Genomic DNA, 25,519 nt, shown 5'->3' on the forward strand with positions numbered 1-25,519 from the left:
AAATGTTAGCCATCATTGAACTGTAGAATGATCTAGAGAAGATGGAGTTCAGTTACGCCTGGAGAAGCGAGGAATATGTTAGAGATGGGGTGGAGAATATGGAACCTGGGCTCCTCCTCACATGAACAGTCTAAGCAAGAAGAAATACTTCTATAGGTCAGGGCACTGATGGGAGTAAAGGCACTGAGACTTGAGGGAAGAAATAACACTGTCTGTTTGTGGAACAGCAGGAGAACAGATAAATCAGGCTGCAAATATTGGATTTAGTTTTTCTTATATGTGTTTTCTCTTATGGGAATTTTTCTACTGTACTCTCAATACATACCAAGTAGAAGAAAAGGAAATATAAAAGAATATAGATTTTACATAAACCTACATCTGAAATATCTTAAAATCAGGCATTTTATATTCAATAAAACATATTATGAGGTACATAGTATAACTGAAAGAAGAGAACATAAAGAAAGAATATACTCTATTCCACTTAGCTGAATGGATTATTGTTCCAGTTGGAGTAGTTTCATATAAGTAGCAAATGGAAACAAAGAATAAAACAAATAAATATTTATCATTTTAAACATGATATATAAATTCAAATAACTGGCTCTTCTCTTATGTGGTATATTATAGCATATTTTATTTTCAAAAATTATACTTTTTTTCCCCAATTGGATCACAAAATTCTTGACTTTCAAAAACTGCAATTCCTGAAAGCTTGTCTTAAGTGAAAAATAAAAAGATAATCTCCAAGAAAAGCAATCTCCTTTCTCTTGCCTCAAACTGTGCTTTGAAACATTCAAAACATGGAAGAGAAACCAAAGATAACTGCAATCTTGGTCAGATAAACTTTTTCTTATAAAGTATTTTCTTTACAGTTAAAGAGAAATGAAAAATACAGAACATTGGGTTTACCATTCCATTCTAACACAGTATCATTCTCAGAGGGAATGGTGGAAATGGAGCAGCTGGGGAGGAGGTGTTAAAGCAGATGACTTTTCTCCAATGGAAGGAAAAGAAGGGAGGTAACTTCATCTAATTTCCCTGTCAACATAAAAACTAGATCTCCAGGAAAATAAACTATTAGTGTTTGCTAAAAGGAGGTTTCCTATCTATGGAAATTTTAATAGCATGTCCCTGGTTAAGGACTGACTTGAGCAAATAAACTTAGAATCTATAGATTTTTGAGCATGTCTCCCTGAAAAATGTCACTGGGATATGAATGAGTATGTTTCACGGATGAAACATTCCTCCTTCTGTGTGAGGCAACCCCACAAAAACTCAACTGGAGATCTGATCTATTACTCTGGATTAGAGTGGATGTTCAATGTGGGATGAAAGAGCTTGGAGATGTTGCCCTCAGCATCCCAGACCTGTTCCTCCTTCATCTGAGCTTGACTGCCAGAACCTTTGAAATGATTAATAAAGCTTGCTATTGGGTAAGATCTATAATCTGGGTGAGTCTGATTTAACAGTCTGATCCTTTGTGTTAGCTCACCAGATACTGACTGCTTTTTTTCCATTAAAAACCAACAATATATTTCCAATGTGTATGTGACATTCTACTACAACATGCTTTTTACTTTTAAATCAAATTAATTTTAAAAAACACCTTTTTTGGTTTCTAAAGCCTACATTCTGCTAACGAAGCATTAGAAAAACAATAATTTTTAGCATGCATTTATGTACGTATAAATTTTTACTCATGTTGTATTTGCATTACTGAAATGGAAAAGGTAGTTTTCAAGAGACTAGTCATTAATTTTCAGGATTCTATTCTTAAAATTCATGTGGCTACGATGAAATGGCAGTCAGATGATAGAGATCTCCAAAAACAAAGTTTACACAAGTTTGTAAAGTTCATAGAACAAAGTAAATCATAAAATAAAGTCATATGAAAATTGTGCTAGTAATACAAATTAAACTCTAAATCTACATTAACACAGTAACTTCTTAAAACATATACAAACCATGATGTAAAGAAAATTAAAATCTGTGTAGTGTATTTATTGCCTAATGAAGTTAACTTGGTCTTTCAAGTATACTCTGCTATTCTTAGTGAAAAAAGGCACACATAAATCTCTTTCTAGGCCAGAAATCTTGCCAGCCTTATGAAGAAGAAACTTCTATGAAGAGCCTGAGTAGGAAGCCATGACATTTATTCACTCTCCCTGATCATTATATTCAAACTTTATTAGTACATAAGCCTTCCAGACTGTTCATCAAAGTTTAAGCTACAGGCTATTCTTCCTTACTGGGCAAGGGAATACTTCCTTCATCTCTTGAGTATTATATATTTAAAAAAAAAATTGGGAATTAAAATAAAAAACCAAACTAAATCGTTGAGGAAAGCATGGCAACAATGATTTTACTCTTGCTGCAATAATTGTTTTTCTCCCTCAGAATCCACTTCACATACATTTGTCATTGCCCTTCCCAGGAGTCAGGAAGCTCTTCCCCTTTCTTCCCTAGGAATGTTCATGCTACCTACAAATTTCTTCCTCCTGATCAAGTTCCTTTTATTAAAAAGATGATTTTAAAATGAGGTTTTCCTCATTTTATATATGTGCATGTGTGTATAATCTGACCAAGATGTTTATAAATTATGGATGCGAACAATAGCTTTCAGATATTAGGAACAGTCACCAGAAAATATTTTATTATTCTTTGGGCCTCCTGTTCATCAGCCTCCTATGAGTGCATCAATATACAGCATTCAAAGAGGAAAGTAGAAAAGTAGAGAAAAGGTTTTACAAAATAGAGGCAAGAGAATATCCAATAGATATACTCAGGATGTTTGGTTTGGGGTAAAAAATAAGAAAAATATTTACATCTTTCTTTGTCTCCCCATTTTATAGCCTATTCTACTCTTCTTCATTATAATTAATAGTATAAATGTATTATGCAAGTTCAGATATCCAACAGACAGTACTTGGAAGGCTTAGGACATTCTAAAAGTTCTTAGGGCTTATTAATATCAAGAATGACAGTTCTTTCCAATGGAGAATATATACGTCAATCTATCATTGACATGTGGACTTGTTTCAACTGCATATATCAAGTGAAACTGACATATGTTTGAAAATATACGAGTTAGTATTACAGTTTTCTTTTAAGCGTGCTAGCACATATCATAATGGTGATTACTGTTACCAAAAAAAGCACCCAGACAGAGAATTTTTTTAGAAAGGGATTATACCTAAAAAGTTAAGATAGGATAGAACTATATATAGAGAGGCCTATATGGACAAATAGGTACCAAATACAAGAACATGAAAAGCATTCCTTTGTTAAATTTGGACATTCCTGCTCCTAGCAGTTAGTGAAATATGGAAGAGAAAGTACATTTGCTTTCTAAATAAACAAATAGTTAACACAATGTCAAATTTAGGTAACTATGAAAAATGATACAATTTTGGAAACTTCAGCAAGGAGGTTTTTATGCATTTTATAATAAAATTATATATGTGTAATAACATACTTTAGAGTCTTCATTAAAAAATCATTTAAAATAGAGCTATACATCATAAATCTGATAATGATCAGTTGCCTATATTTAAAAATATGATAAATAAGAACATTTAACAAGCATATATTTTGGGGCATAACAAAATAAATTTCCAGAATGATTTAAAATATATACATATATTTTTTGAGGAAGATTAGCCCTGAGCTAACATCTGCCACCAATCCACTCCATTTTGCTGAGGAAGACTGGTGCTGAGCTAACACCTTCCTCTACTTTATATGTGGGATGCCTGTCACAGCATGGCTTGACAAGCAGTGTGTAGGTCCACACTTGGGATCTGAACCGGCGAACCCCAGGCTGCCAAAGCAGAACGTGCGAACTTAACTGCTGAGCCACCGGGCCCCCAGAATGATTTAAAATATAGATAAAATATGTGTTAATAATTGTTAAACTATCTAGCAAAACCTTCTATGGTTTTTTCCTCCAAGCACTTGTCTATATATGAATAAATAATTCTCATTATTATAAAATTATTTGCTTAGCTAACATACTATATTAGCTATAATATATATACATCTTAGACAGGTCAGCATTCACATAGTAATCTTTATTATCACAATTATCCCTAGTCCACAGTCCACAAGATTTCAGAGAAATTCAATCTTTAATGTTAGATATAATATACAATTATCTATATATTTGCATATGTAATCCATGTATAATTTTTATTGACTTTTGCAGTCATGCAATCCACCAGCATTCTGAAATCAGAAAAACAAAACAAAATCCTAACTTTTGATCTGGGAACACTTGAGCACAATCTATGGTTTTGACACTTAGAAAAGTTACACAAACTTGAGAAAGTTACTCAACCTCTTCAAATTCCATTTTCCTTATTAGGCAAATGAATATAATTAAGCTTGTCCATCTCTTATTTTGATTTAGTGACTGTCAGAGTATTTCAAACATGAAGGGATAATAGTAAAGCATAATAATTCCTGTCATCAGTAAACACTGATATTGCACTATTTGCAACTGTTGGATATATTCTGATGCTTCTTGTCTCTCCTCTAGGAACAATTATCGACCTCGAATATAGTACAGTAATTATAAGGGTTCTTCCACATTTTTCTAAACGATAACAACACCCCTTTAATCCTTACTTTTCATTCACTTTTAATGTAATCAAATATAAAACATTTTAATAGTTAACTATTAAATAATAAACATTGTGAGGAAGTCTGAATACATTTCCCCATGAAAGTGAAATTAACCTGTAAACATGTTCACTGATGTATATTCAACCCAAGTTTCTCAGTAAAAAAGAAAAAATTTTTTCGAAGAGGCAGCACTGCAATGTCTTACTGTTGTTAAAAGGCAATCATGAAATTATACTTTTTGAGGTAGGTGGATTTTCTTATCTGTATTGACAGTTTCTGCTATATTGCTTTTGAGGGAAAAAGTACCTTTATCGACTTAATCTAGTGGCTAATACAAGTTTTTCTGGTTTTTTTCCCTTTACATTCCAGTCAAATATCTTTAACTGAATTCTTTCTTCTTCTTAAAATGATATCGGCCAATCAAGTTGATAAAGATCCTTACAAGGGGAACGCTTTACTGTAGGTGTTGGGGTTTCTTACATTATCTACATTTAAAGCTTTCAAATGTAAAATAAAACAAACAAAAAAAACAGATAGAATAAGGTGCTGGCCCTGTGGCTAAGTGGTTAAGTTCACATGCCCTGTTTTGGTGTCCCGTGATTTTGCCGGTTCAGATCCTGGGCGCGGACCTAGAACCACTCATTAAGCCATGCTGAGGCGGCATCGCACATACCACAACCAGTACAACTATGTACTGGGGGGCTTTGCTGAGAAGAAGAAGAAAAAGAAGAAAAAAACAAAAGATGGGCGACAGATGTTAGCTCAGGTGCCAATCTTAAAGGAAAAAAAAGAGAATAAACTCTAGAAAATTGTTAGAGAAACAAAGGAGTTTTGTGTCTTGGATCATAAAAGAGTGCTTTAAGTGGAAAAGTCAACAAGGACGCATACAATGTTGTCATGTAAATAAATATACTTATAGCTTTATTTTAACACAGCGGTTCAAACTCAGCATTTGATCATTCACATTATATGTTACATAATGATTCAAATAATTTAAGAAATTTTACAACATATTTCTAAATGTTACCACCATTAACCATGATTGTTTCATTGTCTATCTGCAAAATATAGAGAACTCAGTAAAAGTTGCTTTCTTCTCCTTAGCTCTAGGGCTCTTCTAGAGCCCTGCACCCTTCCCACAACACTGAGCCACCCTCTGAGCTCTGTCACTTTTCCTTTCAATAAATTACAACATTCAAGAGTGTCTTCTTGCCTCCTGGCCATGTGATAATTAAAGTGAGTTATTACATAAGGGTAATATACAGCGACACACAGACATCAGGTAGCAATGCCAAGTCCTGGAGACAGGCTTTCTTCTATGACACATTCAAGAAACTTCCCTCAATATGAGGTCAATATCCAATCTTTCTTCCCTTCTTTAGAGATATAAATAGGTTTTTGCCTTTTTCTAGTCAGCATAAGACTCTTCATTTTTTATTTCACTTGAATACATACTGTTTTCATCTTTTGAGCTCAATGCAAGGGAAAAATAGAGATAATTTAGTTCTTCAGTAGGAACTGCCCCACTAGAACAGGAGAAACTAGATGCTTTGTTTTCAAACTTACCTAAGGTGCATAGAATACGTGGTGAAATGAAATGAAGACTATAGCCAGAGAGACAAATGATATGGATGAGAAAGTTGAACAAAAAATATGTACTGCCAAGTGGAATATTACATTTTATGATAGATGCATAAAGAGATCATTTTTTAACAAAAGTCTATTTTTTAAAACTATAAGAAGAATAAGGTAGGAATATGTTAGTTGAATCTTCATCCCTCAATATTTTATGCAACTGCGTACAAATGCAAAAACTATGAAATATTTGGAATGGAAACATTTCTGTATTACATACTCTGGGAAACAGTTAACAAATGGAATGATGGAAAATTGGTTTTATTCAATATTTAACATGTCACAGATTCGTGATACATATCTTACGGTCAAATAATGATTTAACCTAAGTTGAAATATGTACTGGTTTAAATAAACCTTCAGTGCATGTAGGATTCCACAGGGCCTTGAAAAGAAGAAAACAAAAAATAAATAAATGAATGACATCAAATTAATAAAATGAAATGAAATTTTATTTAATATGAAGATTTAAAATGTTAAACACAAATAAAAAGCACAGACCAACATAAAACTGTTCTATTTATGATTTTCTAAGTCAAACTTGCTATTAAAATTTATTAAAAATATTTATATTAGTAATGCTTACAGGCTTCCAACTTTCAATTAAATATACTTTACAACTGAACACAAGGTGAAAGAGGGAAGAACAATTCGCAAAATTTTATTATTTCCTTGGTTTTGTAAGTAAAGTCAAAAAATAACAGTTTTACTCAACTCTTTCCTTTATGTATTTCTCAACTAAAAAATATCAAGAAAATTAAATAAGTAATAGGTACTTCTCGCATGGCCTTCCTGATATTTTTGTAAACCATAGTCACCATCCAAGATCCTAAACACAAAGCTCCAACAGAATTTTGTCAATCTTCAGCAATTAGCATTTTTTTTAAAACTCTAACTTTATTGCAGTTTTAAGTGATAGGAAATTAAAACATTTCAAAATTTTTCATCTTTAAAAAAAGGAACTCCATTGTGCAGATAATATGTATAAAAAGATATATAGGATCTGAGAATTATAGACTATGGCATCTGCCCCCAGTGAATGTAGAATTCAGTTGGAGAGATATAAATGACTACAGAAAAGCTGAGCCATACTACAAGCCAATAGGTTATAGGTCAATATATAAGAGGTCAATATGTAGAACTGGTCAATATACAGACAACAATGTACAGTACTGACAACCACAAGACAGTAGGTTACATAGAACTGATAATTGCTGATGTAGTTCTATGGAAAGAGAGAACACTCCCAATTTGGGTGGTCAAATCAAGGATATGGGACTGGAAAGAGAAATATATTATAGGGGTATTCCAGATAAAATGGCTAAAAACAAAACAAAACTAACTAACACACTAAACAATGGAGACAAGAAATAGCAATTTATTTTAGAGCAGCTTAAGTGGAATACAAGGATTATGTTTGGGAATAGTAGAAACTAAAATTGCATAAATAGAGAAGGGTAAAATTTTAGCAGCTATGAATGCTGGTTTGAGGAATGTGGATTTTATCCTTTAAGACTTAGCCACTAAGAGAGAGTTTTTAAAGTAGAAATACAATGTAAGCTGTGTGTTTGTGTTTATTTATTTATTTATTTTGCAGATTTATCTGTGCTGCTTTACAGATTAGAATGTGTAGCGTCTGTAAGCAGGAAGACAAGACCGAAACCAACGTGAGGAAGTCCTGAAGCAGCAAGCAGTATTGGAAGGTGACTGTCCTCTGGAACACGATTTCCCGTCACGATGCTCCTTCCACTTTCATGAACAGTCGACCCACCACTCATGTTATAGCTCAAAGTTAACATCCTCAGAAATGTCTTCCCTGATGAGTCTTTTCTAGGCGCAAGTCCTCCTCTTCACCTGGTTCATCTCCTAATCTCATCTCTGCTTATTCACATCATGGCCCCATCACTGTGAAATTCTCTTGTTAATTTCTAATTTATTGTCTGTCGTCATCCACTAGAACATGCGGGTTATCAAGAAAGGAAACTTATCTATCTCTTGTTCACTGCTACAATCTCAGTGCTTGGAATACCGCTTTTATTTCTATTTTTTAAATGACTATATAAATAAAAAAGGGTAAAATATCTTGTGATGAAAATAACCACAGGGCTATAATTGTATGTTGTACACAGAGGCAGATAAGTATCTGCCAAACAAACATGTTCTTTAAAAAAAAGAAGTCTTCAGAATCATTAAGACTAAACATTTAACAGATGCCCAGCATTCAGTACCTGCTCTCCATGTGCTAGTTAAATGAATGTGAAAAGAAAGAAGAAAGATATTATTATATTTAATTTATTTAATTTAGAAATCTGGAATTCTGTTTTACAGTGTGATAAAGGAAATTCATATACTAAGACCCACAAAATGAAGGCTGCCCCAGTGTCCTGGCCCACGTCACAAATCTAAACCTAAGTCAGCCGGCACCCACAGGAAATGCCCTACTGTCTAGGAAACCTAACATACACCAGTCACAATCCTCCAACTCAGCTTTACTAGCTCACCTTACCCTGGAAAACGGCCTTACCAGAAAACCCCTGACCTCCTACCCAGTCATGCCCTATTTCGAGTTAGAGCTAATGTTTTATAAAACTCACTCTTGCCCAAAATCCCTCGGGAAAAGTTCTCCACTGCTTGTGAAGCACTGTACTCCCCCAGTCCATGGGTTGTTTTCCCTTGAAGAAAGGACATCAAACTTCTTACTAAATTGTATTATTTTTGTCATTGGGCAGATAGGCAACCAAGGATGGGATCTGAAGACAGCTGCTGAAGATTCTAGAGACGGCTCCTGGATGCAGGTGAAGGTACAGACAGAGCCCTTTGGTTCGCTGCCTCTTCGGCCAGGCTCTGGGATCTCTAGTAAGCTTCTCTTGGATTGAGCTCTGCTTATTTTGTGTTCTGAGCTCTTTGAGTTTGTTTATCTTAACCCTTTTGGGTGGAAAATTGGGGTGTGAAAGACTCCAGATTTTTCACAGGGTAAAAATTAGGGTAAAAGACTCCAGAATTTGCCAGGGTAGAAATTGGGGTGTGAACGACTCCAGGTTTTCAGGGAGATTTACAGGTCTCAGGAGCTGTGCACCAGCAGTCAGAAACAGTAAGCCTGGCTGAATCAGGAAGGATTATTTCAACAAGGGAAATTAAGGTACCTCTCAAGCTAAAGAGAGCAGGGACCCACTTTCTGGGACTCCTGCCTTTTTTATGATAAAGAAATAGGGTGCAAACAGCTGTTCATTCCTAAAACACTGGCAAAAAATAACCAAAGAGAATTTAGAATTACAGTGGCCTTTTGGGGGCTCTTATAACCTAGACAAGACTATAGACTTATGAAGAGTCCTTAATCACAGAGACTCAAAAACTAAACAAAAAGAATGGGATACTTTCTTTAATTGGAATGCTGAGCTATCACGAAAAGCCTCCGAACCAAAAAACATGTTCCTTAAATATTCATTACAAAAACAACAGAAATCTAAGGAATCAGAAAAGATGCTCCAACCAATGACTCCAAACTCCGATTTCACGCACCCTTATCTGATCCCTTCTTCCTAACTATCCTGAGACTCTCGACTCACTGTTGGAGCTCCCTTTCCATTCTGAAGATCTTATCACTCAATTACCCTTTAAAACCAGGCTAGTAGAAAATCCTAATAAAGACAAGGACACCCCTAAATTTATTCCCCAAACCACTTTTACACCATGGTCCAAGGCTGAGCTATAAGCCATGGTAAGACTTCTCTAAACCAAAAGAGGATCCTCAAAAATTTACAGAGCAATTTAGAATACTGATTAATACTTCTCACCCAAGACTCTCTGACCTATACCAATTAATACACATGCTGCTGGGTCTAGGAGAAGCCCAAAATTGGTTTAGAGCGGCAGACGGGATGAAACTGGAAAAGGAACTCAGATCAGAAGCCCAAGCTACTGCCAGAGATGCTAGACAAGCTCGTAAAACGCTCAAGATTTCTTAAGAATTCTCAGAGTATTTCGACCAAGAATGACTGGACTTTTGCTCAATCTTGTAAACAACAAAAAAAGGATGAATCTTCAGCAGGTTTTAGAACTACATTAGAAGCTTTACTTCTGAGACACTCAGGTTTTGCCAAAATAACTCCCTCAAATCACCCTGCTCTCACAGGCCTCTTTAAGGGCAGCATCTTCCCAGATCTTCCCAGTATGATCCAGAATAATAGATAGGAATGGGAAGTCATGATTACTGATGAAGTTTGCATTCTGGCTGAACATTCTGAACATACTTCAGAATTAGAAAAGAGAAGCAAAGCCACCAAACTCATGGCCCTCCAGCCCCAAAAGTTACCAGGGCCTCAGCCAACAAACAAGCTACCTTATCATTTTAAACCTCAAGGGGCCTGACCTAAACAATCCTGGCTGCCAGGCCCACATCACATCTGTAAACAGATGGACACTGGAAAAGAAACTGTTCCCAAAGAAAGCAAACAAATGCTGAACCTCGTCCTTCACATTTCCAAAAATCCCTGTGATGGGGCTCTGAGAGAAACATACAAAAGCTACTCCTGTATCCCTCTAAATCAACACGGTGAAATTCAAACAAAAATAAATGGAGAAACAGGTACAGCTTTAGTAGACACAGGTACAACCTTATCTATGTTAAATCCCACCTTTAAAAGCAACCTATCCCTTGGGGTGAAAAACAATACAAAATAGTGGAGGCGGAGATTTCAAATAAGATATGACAAGAATACTTATCAAAACTGGTTCAGATGACCCTAGGACCAATCTCTGACAATCACACCTTTCTGCTTTGTGATTCAACCTCTGTGAATTTAATCAGCTGAAATCTTTTATCCAAATTACATGGGCACATGACGTTCACTCCTGATGGAGAAATAATCCTTGAATTTTCCGACCAACCTGAATGAGAATTATTATGTGCCCTACAACTTGCTACAGATAATATTGAAGATGAATCACCCTATGAGACTCCAGAGTTATCTGAAGTTCTGCAGACTCTCCGGCAACTTCATCAAGAGAGATCAGAAAATCAAGAGTTCTGAATCCAAAAAGTCCAAATAGACTACCGGACCTTTGCCTAAATTGCCTCAATGTCCTAGAGGCTATACAAGGACTCAACTCCATTGTTGAATCTTTAATTTCACAAGAGTCATTTTTCCCTTGGACTAGCCCTTGTAACACTCCCATCCTCCTAATAAAAAGCCAAATGGGAGAGGATGACAACTTGCGCAAGATCTAAGGGTGATAAATAAAATTGTGATTTCTTGTTTCCCAGTGGTATCTAATCCAAACACCTTACTATCACAGGTCCCATCAGCGGCTAAATGGTTCACAGTGATAGACTTATAATAGCCAATATGTATTTGCCTTTACATGGAACAATTGGCAATAGACTTGGACCATAATGCCTCAGGGATATACTGAAGCTCTCACCTCTTTTTCTCAAGCCCTGCATCAAAATGTAAGCACCCTACAATTCCCTCAGGGGTCCTCATTTTTACAATATGTGAACAAGCTGTTGCTACGTTCTTCCACGTAGGAAGCCTCTAAATTAGACTCAATATATTTACTCTAACAGTTGGCAAACAAGATCACAAGGCCTCAAAGGAAAAACTTCAATTTTGCAAACAGGTTGTTCACTATTTAGAACATGACTTAAGTGATCAGGGGATTTCCCTTTCTGCAAAGCATATACAATTAATACAAAACTTTCCAAAGCCTATCACACACACAAAAAAACCCAAACGACTTAGCAGGTTTTTGGGCCTGGCAGGACATTGCGGGCTTAGGGTTCCTGATTTTTCCTTGACAGCTTCCCCTCTTTATGAACGCACCAAAACCTCCACACTGGAAATCCAACCACAGGAAGACAAATACGAACAAGCAATTAGGGACCTTAAGACAGCACTCCAAAAAACCCCAGCAGTGGGCCTACCCAACTACGAAAAAGCTTTTACCTTATTCATCCATGAAAGGAATAATCAGGATGTAGGAGTTTTAACTCAAGACCACGGTGGAGAATGAGACCTATCCCGTCTTGTAGCATGCAGGTGGACTCAGTAGTCGGAGCGTATCCGGAGTGTCTTCAGGCAGTCACAGCTGCAGCTAAATTAGTAGAAGCCTCAGCAGATCTGATCTCAGGACATGATGTTTATCTCCAAATACCTCACGCTGTTCAGTCTTCTAAACTCAGCGTTAATTCAATATCTTTTCTCAAGCAGACTCACTACTTATGAACTCCTACTTTAATCTCCACCTTACATATATCTTAAATGCTGCAACATTCTTAATCCAGCTACCTTACTTCCTTTATTGGGTGAGGGAGAAGAATATGACTGTGAGACAGTCACTTTCCAATTAGTTACCCCACGTCTACATTTAAAGGATATATCCCTAAATAACCCAGATTTAATTCTATAGGTGGACTGGTCCTATACCAAGAATAAACAGGGAGAATATCAAGCTGGTTATACAGTCACTACTCAATATGAGGTAATTGAACCAGACCTCTCCCAAAATGTAATTCAGCACAACAGGGAGCACTACTTGCCTTGATCAGAGCATGCATAACTGCTCAAGAAAAATCAGTTAACAGTTACACTGATAGCCTCTGTGCCTTTGTCATGGTACATGATTTTGCAATCTTATGTAAACAAAGATGTCTTCTAACTTCAAGCAGCACTCCCAATAAAAATGGAGTACAAGTAAAAAGAACTCATCACCTTTCTACTCTCTTCTAAACCCACTATAACTAAGACTGGGCTCACACTAAAAGAATGTAGCCCAAATACCAGGAAAATGCCTAGGCAGATTTTCATCCCGAAGCTGCTGCATACACAAAGACTAATGAAATCCACTGCATTTTTTAACTCAAATTCTAACATCACAGGTCATCATTTCACAACAAACTACTTCCCCTCCTGGGAACAGAATTACTGGAAATCGAAGGGTTGTAAATTCAATAAGACCTCAAGCTCTGGGAAAGTGAGGATGAGCTACCTGATTCTCCCAGAGTCCCTCAAGGTGCCCCCTACCCTATACCTTGCATTCCATGACAAACTATGGAACTGGTACAAGCATCCAAATTAGGGGACACTAGGGGTGGGGAAATTGCCATAAGGCTTCACCTAAAGTTTTTAATTGGTGCACAACCTGTCAAAACTCATAATCCTGGTAAAACCATCCAAGCTTCAGGGGGAATAACTCTGCCCCTGACAGGACTATTTGAACATTTGCAACCGTATTTCATTCAGTTGTTCCTGGCACAAGGTTATCAATATGTACTAGTCATTATTTCCTTGTTTTCTGGATGGGTTGAGGCCTTTCTCTGATAGAAAGGCTGATGCCCTTACTGTTATTAAAAAAAAAACAAAACACTTTATAACATGTTATCCCAACTTGGGGCATACCTAGAGAAATTTCCAGTGACCATGGGACCCATTTCACTGGACAAATTGTACAGGCCCTCAATAAGATTGTCCATACCACATGGCATTACCATTGTACCTTCCATTCTCTGTCATCAGGAAAAGCTGAAAGAACCAATGGTATCTTCAAACTTGAACTATCAAAGTTTTTAGAATCCATAGGACTGCCATGGCCCAAAGTTTTACCTTTAGCCTGACTTGCTATACAAAGTACACCTTTTGGAAATTGATCACAAATTGATTCCATATGAAATTACCACAGGAAGGCCCATGTCCCTCATGGGTCTCATGCCCCCTTGTGCCCCTCATGTTGACACTTCTCTCATTTATCCTGAAATGGCACAATATTACGAATCTCTTATGCATTAGGCCAAGGCATATTCCCAACAGGTTAAAATAGCCTTTCCTCATATAGATTCCATAAACTTTCCTTCCCACACCCTGGAACCTGGGAACTTGGGTCTTCTGGAAGAGACATCGGAAAATATCTGCCCTCAAGCCACAGTGGAAGGGACCCTATCAAGTGCTCCTCACCACCAATACAGCAGTCAAGCTTCAGGGCATCATATCCTGGATCCATATCTCTCAACTGAAGAGAGTACCACGAATTCCTGGACTTGCACTCCCACCACCGGCCTTCGTCTCAAGCTTACTAGGATGAGAAATCACTGACATCACAAAGCAGACTGCTTCCACCCAAGACACCAGATCAAGACCTCATACTTCAACCTCAAACATGATACCCTTTCTTTTTCTCTTTCTTTCCTTTACTCTGGCACTGGCCTGGAAAGATAATGATGTTATCAGTATCTCCCAGGCCATTGCTAAGGGGAGTAGCTTTTCAGACTGTTGGATTTTTCATCAAAAACTCTGATTTGTCCATGATGTTAAAGACATCCTGGTCTTCCCTGTGACCAATTTTTCTTCCATTCCCAATGTCACCATAAACTACAATCATCTCCCTTAGAAGTCACTTGTAGAGTGGAAATTTTACAGCCAGAGCATCCAGTGCCTTGCTTTAACCTTTGTCCAGTCACAAATGTATGAACTCAGACAGATAGGAATTCCTTTAAAATCATCAGTATGTTCTCACCACCATAATCTTATGATTATCTAAATACCAACTGCCCTTGGCCTGGAACTGCAAATTGTTCCATAAGTATCGATATCCATAAAGAGTTTAGAAGTTCCTTTTATTTTAGAAAACAAATTATCTTCCCAAATGCAATGAAAATGTAACCAATCCATGGCTTAATTGGTCAAATGAAAAAATCCCAGCAAATGAATCTATTAATACTACTACTTTAACAGGAGCAGTGTGTGGCCAAGCAGTGTTTCCTTTTGTCTATGGCAGTTTTAAAGAAAAACATTCTTGGGCCTATGAATGCCTAGATGGCAGGTGTTTAACCAGATAGTGCCTTTTGGGTTATCTAACTGTACCCCTGTCTGTCCACAACCAGACTTCTCTCTGGTCAACTTTTCTCAATTTGCTTTATCGAACCAAACAGGAATGACCAAGAGGCATTCATAATATAAAATGTGCTTCCTTTGGCAGATCCCTACGCCCCTGAGTAGGAGTAAGTGTAAATGAGGCTATGATTGGGAACCTTTCTCTGACTCTTGAAGATACTGCTGAATTAGCTGCTAAAGCACTAGCTGCCCAACAAAAATCTCTAGACTCTCTGGTCAAAGTTGTTCTTGATGATAGGATATGCCTTGATTTTCTTTTAGCTGAGCAAGAAGGTGTCTATGCTGCGGCCGACATCACTTGCTGCACTTGGATTAACACTTTTGGGGAAGTTGAGACAGCTTCATAAGATCACTGAACAAGCCACTTTGCTTAAGAAAGTGATTCCTTTAATGGGGTCTTTCTTTGATCTATTTGATTTGAGGTAGTTTGGATCATGGGGACTGTGGCTTCAGAGAGCCCTTCAAACGTTAGGTATTATTCTGCACAGAGTAATTCTAACAGTCTCCCTGGTGCACTGGGTTCTCTCAAAGGCTTCACATGCATGCAAGCAGCTGCTGGTGACAAGACAAACGATCTCCCTTTGCCCAGAACATAAAATCAAGGTGAAGAAAATGGCCAACTCAGGGATGGAGACCTCAATACCCTCATCTATAAATTCCAGTTGGAGATCCAACCTGACTCCAACATCAACAAAAAGCAGTAGCCAAGTGGTGCTATTACTTTAAATTTTGATCTATACTCTCTTTACAACTGTACAACTCAGTACAACTGAGATTATTGACCAAAAGGGGAAATTGAGGAAGGAAACTTGTGACTCACAAAATGGAGGCTGTTCCAGTGGCCTGGCCCACATCACAAATCTCAACCTAAGTCAACCTACACTTACGGGAAATGCCTCACTGTCTAGGAAACCCCACATACAGCAGTCACAGTCCCCCTGCTCAGACTGACTAGCTCACCTTCCCCTAGAAGACAGGACCTGCTAGCCTTACCAGGAAATCCCCGACCTCCTAGCCGATCATGCCCTGTTTCAAGTGGCTGCTTCTAATGTTCCATAAAACTCACTCTCGCCCAAAATCCCTCAGGAAGAGCACTCCACTGCTTGTGAGGAACTGTACTCCCTTAATCCAAATTTGTTACTAAATTGTATTATTTTTGTCATTTGACAAGTGTATTTTAAGCCTCCTAACCTTCATATATTAATAAAATCCTAAGTCAGATCTACCTTTTAATAATTCTAAAAAATGTTAGTAAAATGAAGGGAAAAATATCATAACAGGCTAAATATGTTCAGAGACACAAATGTCACCAAAATATATGATACTAACATTTCTCTTACCACAAAAGTTTATAATATTTTAGTACTCGTCACGTAGTGAGGACAAAAAAGCCCCAATACTTCTCTATCATTTTTAGCTAGCAGAACATGGAGAGTATTGCAAGGAAATATTAAAGCTCAATTAATGAGAATAAATGGTTCCCTGTGACTACTCTGTAGGGACAACAATAATTTGAAAGATACAATTCTGTCATTATTAACCACTCTTGGGATACTGTAAATTAAGGAAATCAGTTACAAAACATTAATCATCTTGGGTTTTAAAATCTTGGGTCAAATTAGAAAGAAAATCCTCCAATACTTAATATTTATTTTCAATTATACTTTGAAAGAAAAGTACCTTGAACACTTTGTTTCCTCAGAAATTTCCAAGTTATTTTACTTTCTACGGAAGTAGTACTCGAAATTAAATGCGTTGTACAAACATAATTTTGTATTCATTATAGCAGTGTTAGAGAGTTTGCTTCCTTAAATAATATATTTTTGCACTGAAATTTACAAATTTATTATTATAAAGGCACACATGTTCATTGCAAAACATGAGAAAAAGAGATAAGCAGAAATAAGGAACTAAAGCACCACATTCCTACAAATCAGAGATGATCACATCAACTTTTATGTATTCATTTTCACATTTTTTCTACCAAAATGAGACCATGCAGTACTTTGTTTTTTAAATTACTGTACTTGCTGCCCTTTTTTGTTTTTTTTTCCATTTAATGACTTTCAACTTTCCAAGTCAATGCATTTTCGTCTTATCTAATAGGTATCTTTCTTCAAATTTCTTCAAATGTCCTTCAAATACATGTTACTGCTGGACTGCCCAACCCAAGATTTAGTCCTGGACCATGCACATATCTGAATGTAACGGCATTTAAATCTTCCTTATAATTTTTTTTTATTTGGATAGCCTTTCCTTTTACTGGGAAAACTTCTAAGCCTACAGAAAAATAGAAAAACTGGTACCATTAGCTATCCCCTAGATTTGGTAATTAAGAGTCACCATAGTTGCTTTTGTGTTTCTCCTCTCTCTCCCCCCAGCCTTGTCTATAAACACACGTACATATATTATATACACACATTACATTTGTCAGTGTCTCTTTAATCATGATAATCCCCAATTTTTAATAGCACTTCTTTTTTAAGAGTACCATGTCAGTTGTCTCAGAATACTGCACATTCGGACTTTGTGTGATTGTTGACTCGCGGTATTATTTTACATGTCCATCCACCTCCTGTGTTTCCTGTAGACTGAAAGTGAGTCCCGTAAACTGGAACTGTTTCAGGTTAGATGTTTCTGACTATTGCTTTAGACTCTTTCAGTGGGCAGAGCTAGGAAACAGTCTTCAACTAGTAAACTATGAGATCATGTTGATAGTTTCTATTTGAATATTATATTACAGTTTTTTCCTTCAACTTATTAAATTTTTAATTAACTAATTAATTAATTTTTGCAGTGGAAGTTTCTCCCTCTGCTAACATCTGTTGCCCATCTTCCTCGTTTTTGCATCTTTTTCCCCACCAGAGCCCCAGTACATAGCTGTGTACAGTTGTACGTTCTTCTGGTTCTTCTATGTGAGCTGCTGCCACAGCATGGCTACTTGACAGACTAGTGGCGTGGTTCTGCACCCGGTAACCAAACCAGTTCAGGCCGCTGAAGCAGAGTGTGCCAAACTTTAACCACTAGTCCATCAGGGCTGGCTCAACCTTTTTTGTAATTTTCATAGTTATATTTCTTTTCTCTCATCCTGAAATACCTGGGTACTAATAACATTTGATTTATTTATTAGTTGAATTTTACACTGTATATAACTTCAAAATTATTATATTAGTAGTAATATAATTTTACTACTGAGTCAAGTTTTAGATTTTTTGCAGTTCTCTTTGTCCTTAGACTGCTATAGCCAACTAAGAATGTACAACCAGATAAATGGGTTCCAAATCACTTTTTAATTTTTTTTCTCTGTAGTTGTGATACCAATTTGATGTACTGCTATCTAAGTAGATTTTAATCTTTTAGTTTTCTTTTTTGCCATGAAAACTATATTAAAATATATCCTTAAAAAAATTCTCACTTTATTGTCATCTCTTCCACACTATTCTATACTTCTCTCTTGCATTTCTTTATAGGTAAACATTTTTATTATTCTGTCTTTCTCTGTTATCTATACATATACAACATATTACAAAAATGAAATACTACGTAACTCTTTCACATCTTGATTGTTTCACTTACTAATAGAGTCTAGAGATTACCCCATCTCAGAACACCGATGTTTCCTCTTTTTCGGCTTTACAACCCTCCATTTTGAGAATGAGCCGTTATCAAACAGCCCCACATTGATGGACATTAGCATTGTTTCTCATCTTTAGCTATTACAAATAATGTCCATAAAGGAAAATCTCGTGGAGATGATATTTGGTATATATGAATGGGTATGTTCCAGATAGACGTCTAGAGCTAGCATTGCTGGATGGAGGATAAAACCATATACAATTTTGTTAGAGTTTTCAAAATTCCCCTCTATAGGGGATTGTCCCATATGGTAACGCTGTTCTTTAAAAGACTTTAAAAAAAACTTAAAAAGAAATGTGAAAAATGCTTAAACTGTTTACATGATTGAATAACATTCAGTCATTTAAATAATGAAATAAAAACATTTATTAAGTTAAAGTAAAATAATATTCATTATATTTGAAATGCCAAAAATGTAAATATATATGTTTATGTACATGTATTACATTTATAGATAATTATTCAGTGTCTATATGTTTTAACGGACTAAAAAACCAAGATGGAGGAAAAACATTTTTAAAAGAGTAGAAAATACATACATGCACACCAAGTAATTTTCATATATTTTTATGATTTACATTAAGTTCCTTTTAGTTTCATATTTCTTAAGCCCCAATAGTAAATCATTACTGATGTTCTCTCAAAGAAGAAAAGTTAATCCTTTCAGACTCAATTAGGGTTTGTAGCAACTTACCCATATATTAAGAGACTTCTAAGTAGCATTTTTGGAACAATATTAAGTATTTATTATCATCTGAAAAGTTGCAAAACACTATATTTCCAATTCTACATTAGTCTTTTCACAGGTTTACAAAATAAAAAATTCATCAATTTTTAAGTTATACTTTCACACTGTAAGAAAATGATGAACCTGTTTAGTTTTCTTTCTGAAAATTACTCTGTATTAGACTATACCTTAACAAATTTTCCTTTAATTTGATGGCTTAAATCCAAATCTATAAGTGCACTTATTAGCAGAAAAACCATAAAATAATGACAAATCTGAAGTAATTCTGATATGTAAAGAACTTTGACTCTTTCAGTACTCTGAATTGTAAATTACACTCTTTTGGTATAAACTTTCTCTATAGTAATTCAGCTTTATAAATTTAAAATTCTAATTACCATCTTAACAATGTGGCATCACGTCAGAGTATAATTTCTTGGTATTCTCACTTTACAAAGCACAAGGTTAATGTTACATGTGGCTCTCTTTTAGGAAGCTTTCTGTAATGCAATATTCTGAAAATTCCTATTCCTTTGCCTGTTTCGTATGAAGCCAAACATTTATGGAACTTTTTTTTCTTGAGCTTTCTACTATTATTTATGAGCTATAAAAACACTTTACATCTTTATTTTGAAACATTAATAATCTAATATTTTAATGTCTTTTTCGCTTTAAAATTACCAGTTCTTTAACTGACAGAAGATATAAGCTAGTGAAGGGGAGCAGAATTTGACGCCCCAAAATATGCCTCTGGCATAGGATTATCTTGAGCTAGTTATTTTTAAGAAACTGCAGACACAGGAGAAGTTCTGAAAACTAACTAAAAGTTACCCTTTTGTAAGAAACATTTATATTTATAAGGGAAATCTCCATTTGTCAGGGTGTCACCCTCTGTACCAGGAAGAGAAGGATGACTCTAAATCTCTAGAAACTCTTACCAATGGAGAAGGCATCAACTGAAATCTGCATCAAAACTTTACCCTTGTTGACTGTACTTTTCCTGGTAACCTCCCATAATTGACTTCATCTTAACAATGGGATGTTTAAAAGCTATTTTTCAGGGGCAGCGAGCTAGCCAGGAATGTGTGCAGAAGAGAAAATTTTGATCTACCGATCCCAAACTCTTCCTGCCAGTGCTTCCACACACAGCTCACCCTCCCTGATGCCTTAAACCTTCCTCCATATTCTGGAGCGGGGAGACAGAGTTGAGAGCCTGTCCTTCTGTCTCCTTATCAATCAATTGTGTAATAAACTGCTCCTTCTTTCCAAGACTAGTGTGCCATGGTATTGGCTTCTGTGCGCATTGGGTGGCCAACGCTTGCTTGGTAACAGAAAAGCAAACGTAATTTACACAGCATGGCTGATTCTACCCAGCTTTCTTCCTGGTGCTTATGCTAAGTGAATATGATCTGATAGGCCTGAGGTGGCTGTCCCTTCACTCGTCTGTGTTCCTCAAGTGTGTCTCTCGATTCACTGGGATTGATTCTAGGATTTAATGGTACAGAATGCATTTCTTTTCATACTGCATGGCCTCTAAATGAAGCCAATAATTCTTATCTAGGGCTGCAGCAAAGACCAAGCAATTTGCTCTTATTTGGCTGAGGGTCTTCGAGGAGTTTTCAAGGAGCACGTCACAAAAACATTTCTGACTCAATGTGATTTTCCTCTCACTTCCTTCAAGTCTCACATTTCACCCTCAGACCTGCCCAGATCACTCCCTTTAAAATTTCTGACCACAGCCTGACCCACCCCTGCATTCACAAATATCCTTCCCCTGTGCTAGCTTGTTTCTTTTTGTCTTTTTGTTTTTGTTTTTGTTTTTTTCCAGGAAGATTAGCCCTGAGCCAACATCGGTGCCCATCACCCTCTACTTTATATGTGGGACTCCTGCCACAGCATGGCTTGCCAACCTGCGCATAGGTCCACACCTGGGATCCAGGATCCAAACCGGTGAACCCTGGGCTGCCAAAGCAGAACCTGCAAACTCAACCACTGTGCAACTGGGCTGGACGCTGCTAGCTTTGTTTTTTACATTGCGCTTAGAACCTCCTAATGTACTATATAATTCACTTATGATATTTATTGTTTATTGGAAGTATGCCTTCACAAAACGCAAGCTTCATAGGGAGTATTTGTTGTTTGATTCAAGGATGTTTTCCAAGTACCTAGAACAGGGCCTGGCTTCCAGGGGGCACTTAGTAATATTTGTTGAATGAATGCAGGTATGGATTTTCAAGAGTGGTACCCTTAGAAAATGTCACCACTGGATAAGCTGTGACTCCTCCATTATATGTTAATAAGCCCTTGTGGCAGATAATCATGTTTCCTGTAAGTGTTTTTAATCCATGTTCTTGTCTGAGCGTTATCCTTAATGTAATACAGAAAGTTGTAGTTAAAAAAAAAACTTGGAATATATCATCTAGTTTTTAAATGATTTTTTTAATTTGTAAAAATAAACAGAAATAACTAAGATAAGGAAATATGAATTAATGAAGCAGGTGGGAGAAGGCACATTAAAAAAAAGACAATCTTCTGTAGAAACCAGAAGAACAAAAAAAGTTATCCACAAAGATGTCAAATTAATAAAAGTACCTGAATTTTCTCAGTGTCAGAATATGATATCTTCACTGCAGCATTTTGGCTATTCATTCTCAATTATTTTAACCAAAATGTTATTTGCAGTAGTTCAAACTATAAAATATTTACAGATAGCATGTGTGTTATGTTGAAGCATCTATTTATATAGTTTGTATCATCAGAAGAATCTTCTCTTCCTCTAAATGCAATCTCCTCATCGGCAACATTGCTACTTGACTACATCTATTCATCTTCTATCCTGTTTTAATAACACAAGTGACACCTAAGAAATTATTCTTTGATCTTTCAATAAACTAAGCCTGTGTAGACAGAGGAAGGTGAAAGAGGTTAAATTGGCATTGATTACTTAAGACACATTCATCATTTATTTAACAATCTCCCTCATCACAAGAACTATTGTGTTTATAAGCTCTTGTTGATACACTCTGAATTTATTTTTCAAATAATCCTGGCCATGTGCATTAGGAATCAGAGCACATTGTACACTAACATTAGTTTCAAGTCTCCTGATACAACTGATGTAGGAAAGAAGTAGTTTATTGTACAAACCTTTGAACTTAATGACTCTAGTGGATTTTTGGAAATTTGTTTTAAGAGTTCTCATTATAATTAATGTCTTCTGGGGATTCTATTTCTTATCTTAAGCAAAACGTGTAGCAACAGTTATCTTTTCAAGGAAATTATATTAATGGATACTTGTAGTCTCTTACATTCTGACATTCACATCATTGAAACATGATCTGTAATGATCCGTAAAGAACAATTGTGGCTAATATTGACAACTTTAGGAAAAAAGCAAGAGAGTATAAGAATCATCCATAACGTACAAGATTTCTACAAGATTTTTCCTTATTTTTTCTGACAAATACTACTGCAAATTATAAATAGATATAGTGTATATATGTGGGTATTGAACAATTAAAATAATGTCAGACTCTACTTCCTGAGAAAAATGTGCAAAAATATTATAAATCAAAGGATAATAAATGATTATTATTACATATTAAAATGTGGAAAATTATTTATATATAGATAGTGAAAAGTATAGAACATATCCCAGTCATGGAAAAAAATCACACTATTGATGAATCATATATTCCAAAGAGTCACACAATTCATCATATTTAAAATGCTTTACTTATTTTTAATTTATTTAAAATACTTCCCACCCCAGTGTTTTCCATACAAAACACCCTAAAGTTTATTACTACAGTTCCATCTAATTACTGGAGTAAGGTTTGATATGCATATCTTCTTAATTAGGTTGCTGATTCTGATGATTATGGCCTAGACCACATCACTAGTATGAAACATGAAATCTTCAGAGCAGAGTATTATTCCATGCTAATGACAACCCAAATCATAACGGACACTTGTACAAGAGGATCCTTTAAGGACTTACCACCAATAAATTATTATTCTTTAACCTTAATTCAATCCAGTAAAACATGTTAAGCTCTCACTATCATATATGAAAAGAAGCTACGAACAAGGAAGATTTAATAAGGATTAACTATGTGCATGGCTTTATTTTTTAGGTTTATTTACACATTTAGAGAACTAAATAGTTTGATATAGGAAATTTTGTAGAAACAAGAATATTATGGGGCATAAAGAGGCCAGTACATAAGAGGCTGCTGGGAGCTACAGCCTCGTTGTCTCCCCACAGGCACCGTTCATTTCTCAGCACCCACTTTTCACAGCAGTCACTGACAGTGCTATAGATCTCTTACATTCTATATGTACAGTCAGCCATTTAGAAATTTAGAATTCAGTCTCCCAAACAGCATTTCCCTAAGTTGAGTAAAATGGAATATTTGAATCCAAATGCATAAGTGTTTTCCCATTTCCTTGTTTTAAAAATACCTTACTTTTAATAATAGACTAGACTTCCACAAAGATCATGTGGTAGTGAGCAAGTGACTTCACTTTTCTGGAAGTTAGCTAATTTATTTGAAAGCAAATTTGGGTTTGGAAGTAGGTGGATTCAGAGCTAACTTGTAGCTTGTATGTTATATGATTTTGTTGTGTTTGAATAAGATTTAATGGGAACTGTGGATTTATTACTTGTTGGACAGTTCTGTGCCTTGCTGATTTAAAAATACATAGATTATTATTTGTAAAATACAACCTGGGTTTATATCCTAGGGACTGATACACAAATAACATGTACTGAAAAATTTTTAAACAGAAAAAAAAGATTCCCCCAAAAGATATCAATATTGAAATACTTGTGGTAAAATCTCTTTGAACTTAATAAAAATCATTTCTTTTAAAAAAATATGAAGCATTAATGTCATTTAAATAATATATAACATTGATATTCAGGAAGTATTATAGTCACAATGTTGGTATTGGAATATTTAGGTATCCAGAATAAACACACATTAAAATGAGTGTAACAGAAAAATTCAAAAGAAAAGCATAGCTTTTAATGCTTTTTAAGCTAAAAAATAATGTATATAAACATCTGGAAACAATTTCTGATAGAATTCAAAACTTTGTTTCCTAAAAGAGACAAGTAGCTTTATATAAAGTATATTAATCTACTTTGCAAGGCAACACAAAAATAACATTCATATTTATATCACGAGAACCTACAGATAAACATACATTTTATCATTATACACCTTCATAAAACAACTTAAAATGATCTCTAAAATGATCTCTATTCTATTTACATTTGTCAAGAAAGTGATAAAATATCAAGAAAAGTTTTTAAAAAGAAGAGGGAGTCCTCACAAATGTTAAGTACAAGATAAAGAAGCTAATTCCTTTATTTTTTCATCAAAAGGAAATTTAAAGTCATGAACTTAGGCACAATGAAAATTTCATAGCTCGTTTAAGGTAGGTATTTGAATCAAAGTTATCCAAAAGTCGTCCAGAAGCAATCTTGTATTAAAGCATGTTTTACAATCCTATTTTGACAATTCAACAAGTATTTCATCCTAAGAAAAAATGCTAACTTCCAATTAAATTACTTTCTGCAGCCTGCTCTGAAGCCCAAGAGCTGAAATATTATTGCAAATTTCTCTACAAAGTTGTTTTTTCTTCTATGTGCCACAATGGAAAAATCATGTGCTTGGCCTTCGGTGACTGCAAGCTTAATAACTCCATTCAACTGTTAATAAATAAATTAGTACTTCCTTAAAAATAAATTGTCCTGGTATTCTAGCATGTATCTTCCACATGTCTTCAAACTCACTAATTCAAAGACTGTATTAGAGATGTTGGCTTAAAAAAATTAATAAGACATTGGTATGCTAGTTGATGCCTATAATTACCTTGTTCAGTTCCAGAAGTATTTGGGGATTATTTAAGAGCAAACGATGAACGGTGCACCAGGAAATCCTATTAAATCAATGCATGGACATAGCAGCAGCAGAGGTAAATAAGCTGTGGAGGTCTGAAT

The 25,519-nt window shown here is 35.6% G+C and overlaps 1 protein-coding gene across 5 annotated transcripts in view; it reads right to left on the reverse strand.

Annotated features, from left to right (window-relative positions):
* Nucleotides 1–25,519, reverse strand: part of CCSER1 (coiled-coil serine rich protein 1) — a 1,220,070-nt gene that overhangs the window by 546,716 nt on the left and 647,835 nt on the right. Inside the window, exon 10 of one of the 5 annotated variants that reach the window (XM_014838688.3) lies at nucleotides 5,519–6,646. The exons of 3 other annotated variants lie outside the window; for them this stretch is intronic. In XM_014838688.3, the coding sequence (XP_014694174.1) occupies nucleotides 6,587–6,646 (60 nt within the window). In that variant the 3' untranslated portion in view covers nucleotides 5,519–6,586. One more of the 5 variants, XM_070505370.1, reaches the window with a different exon arrangement.

Source organism: Equus asinus, chromosome 3 (genome assembly GCF_041296235.1).
Source record: "Equus asinus isolate D_3611 breed Donkey chromosome 3, EquAss-T2T_v2, whole genome shotgun sequence".
Classification (NCBI taxonomy): domain Eukaryota; kingdom Metazoa; phylum Chordata; class Mammalia; order Perissodactyla; family Equidae; genus Equus; species Equus asinus.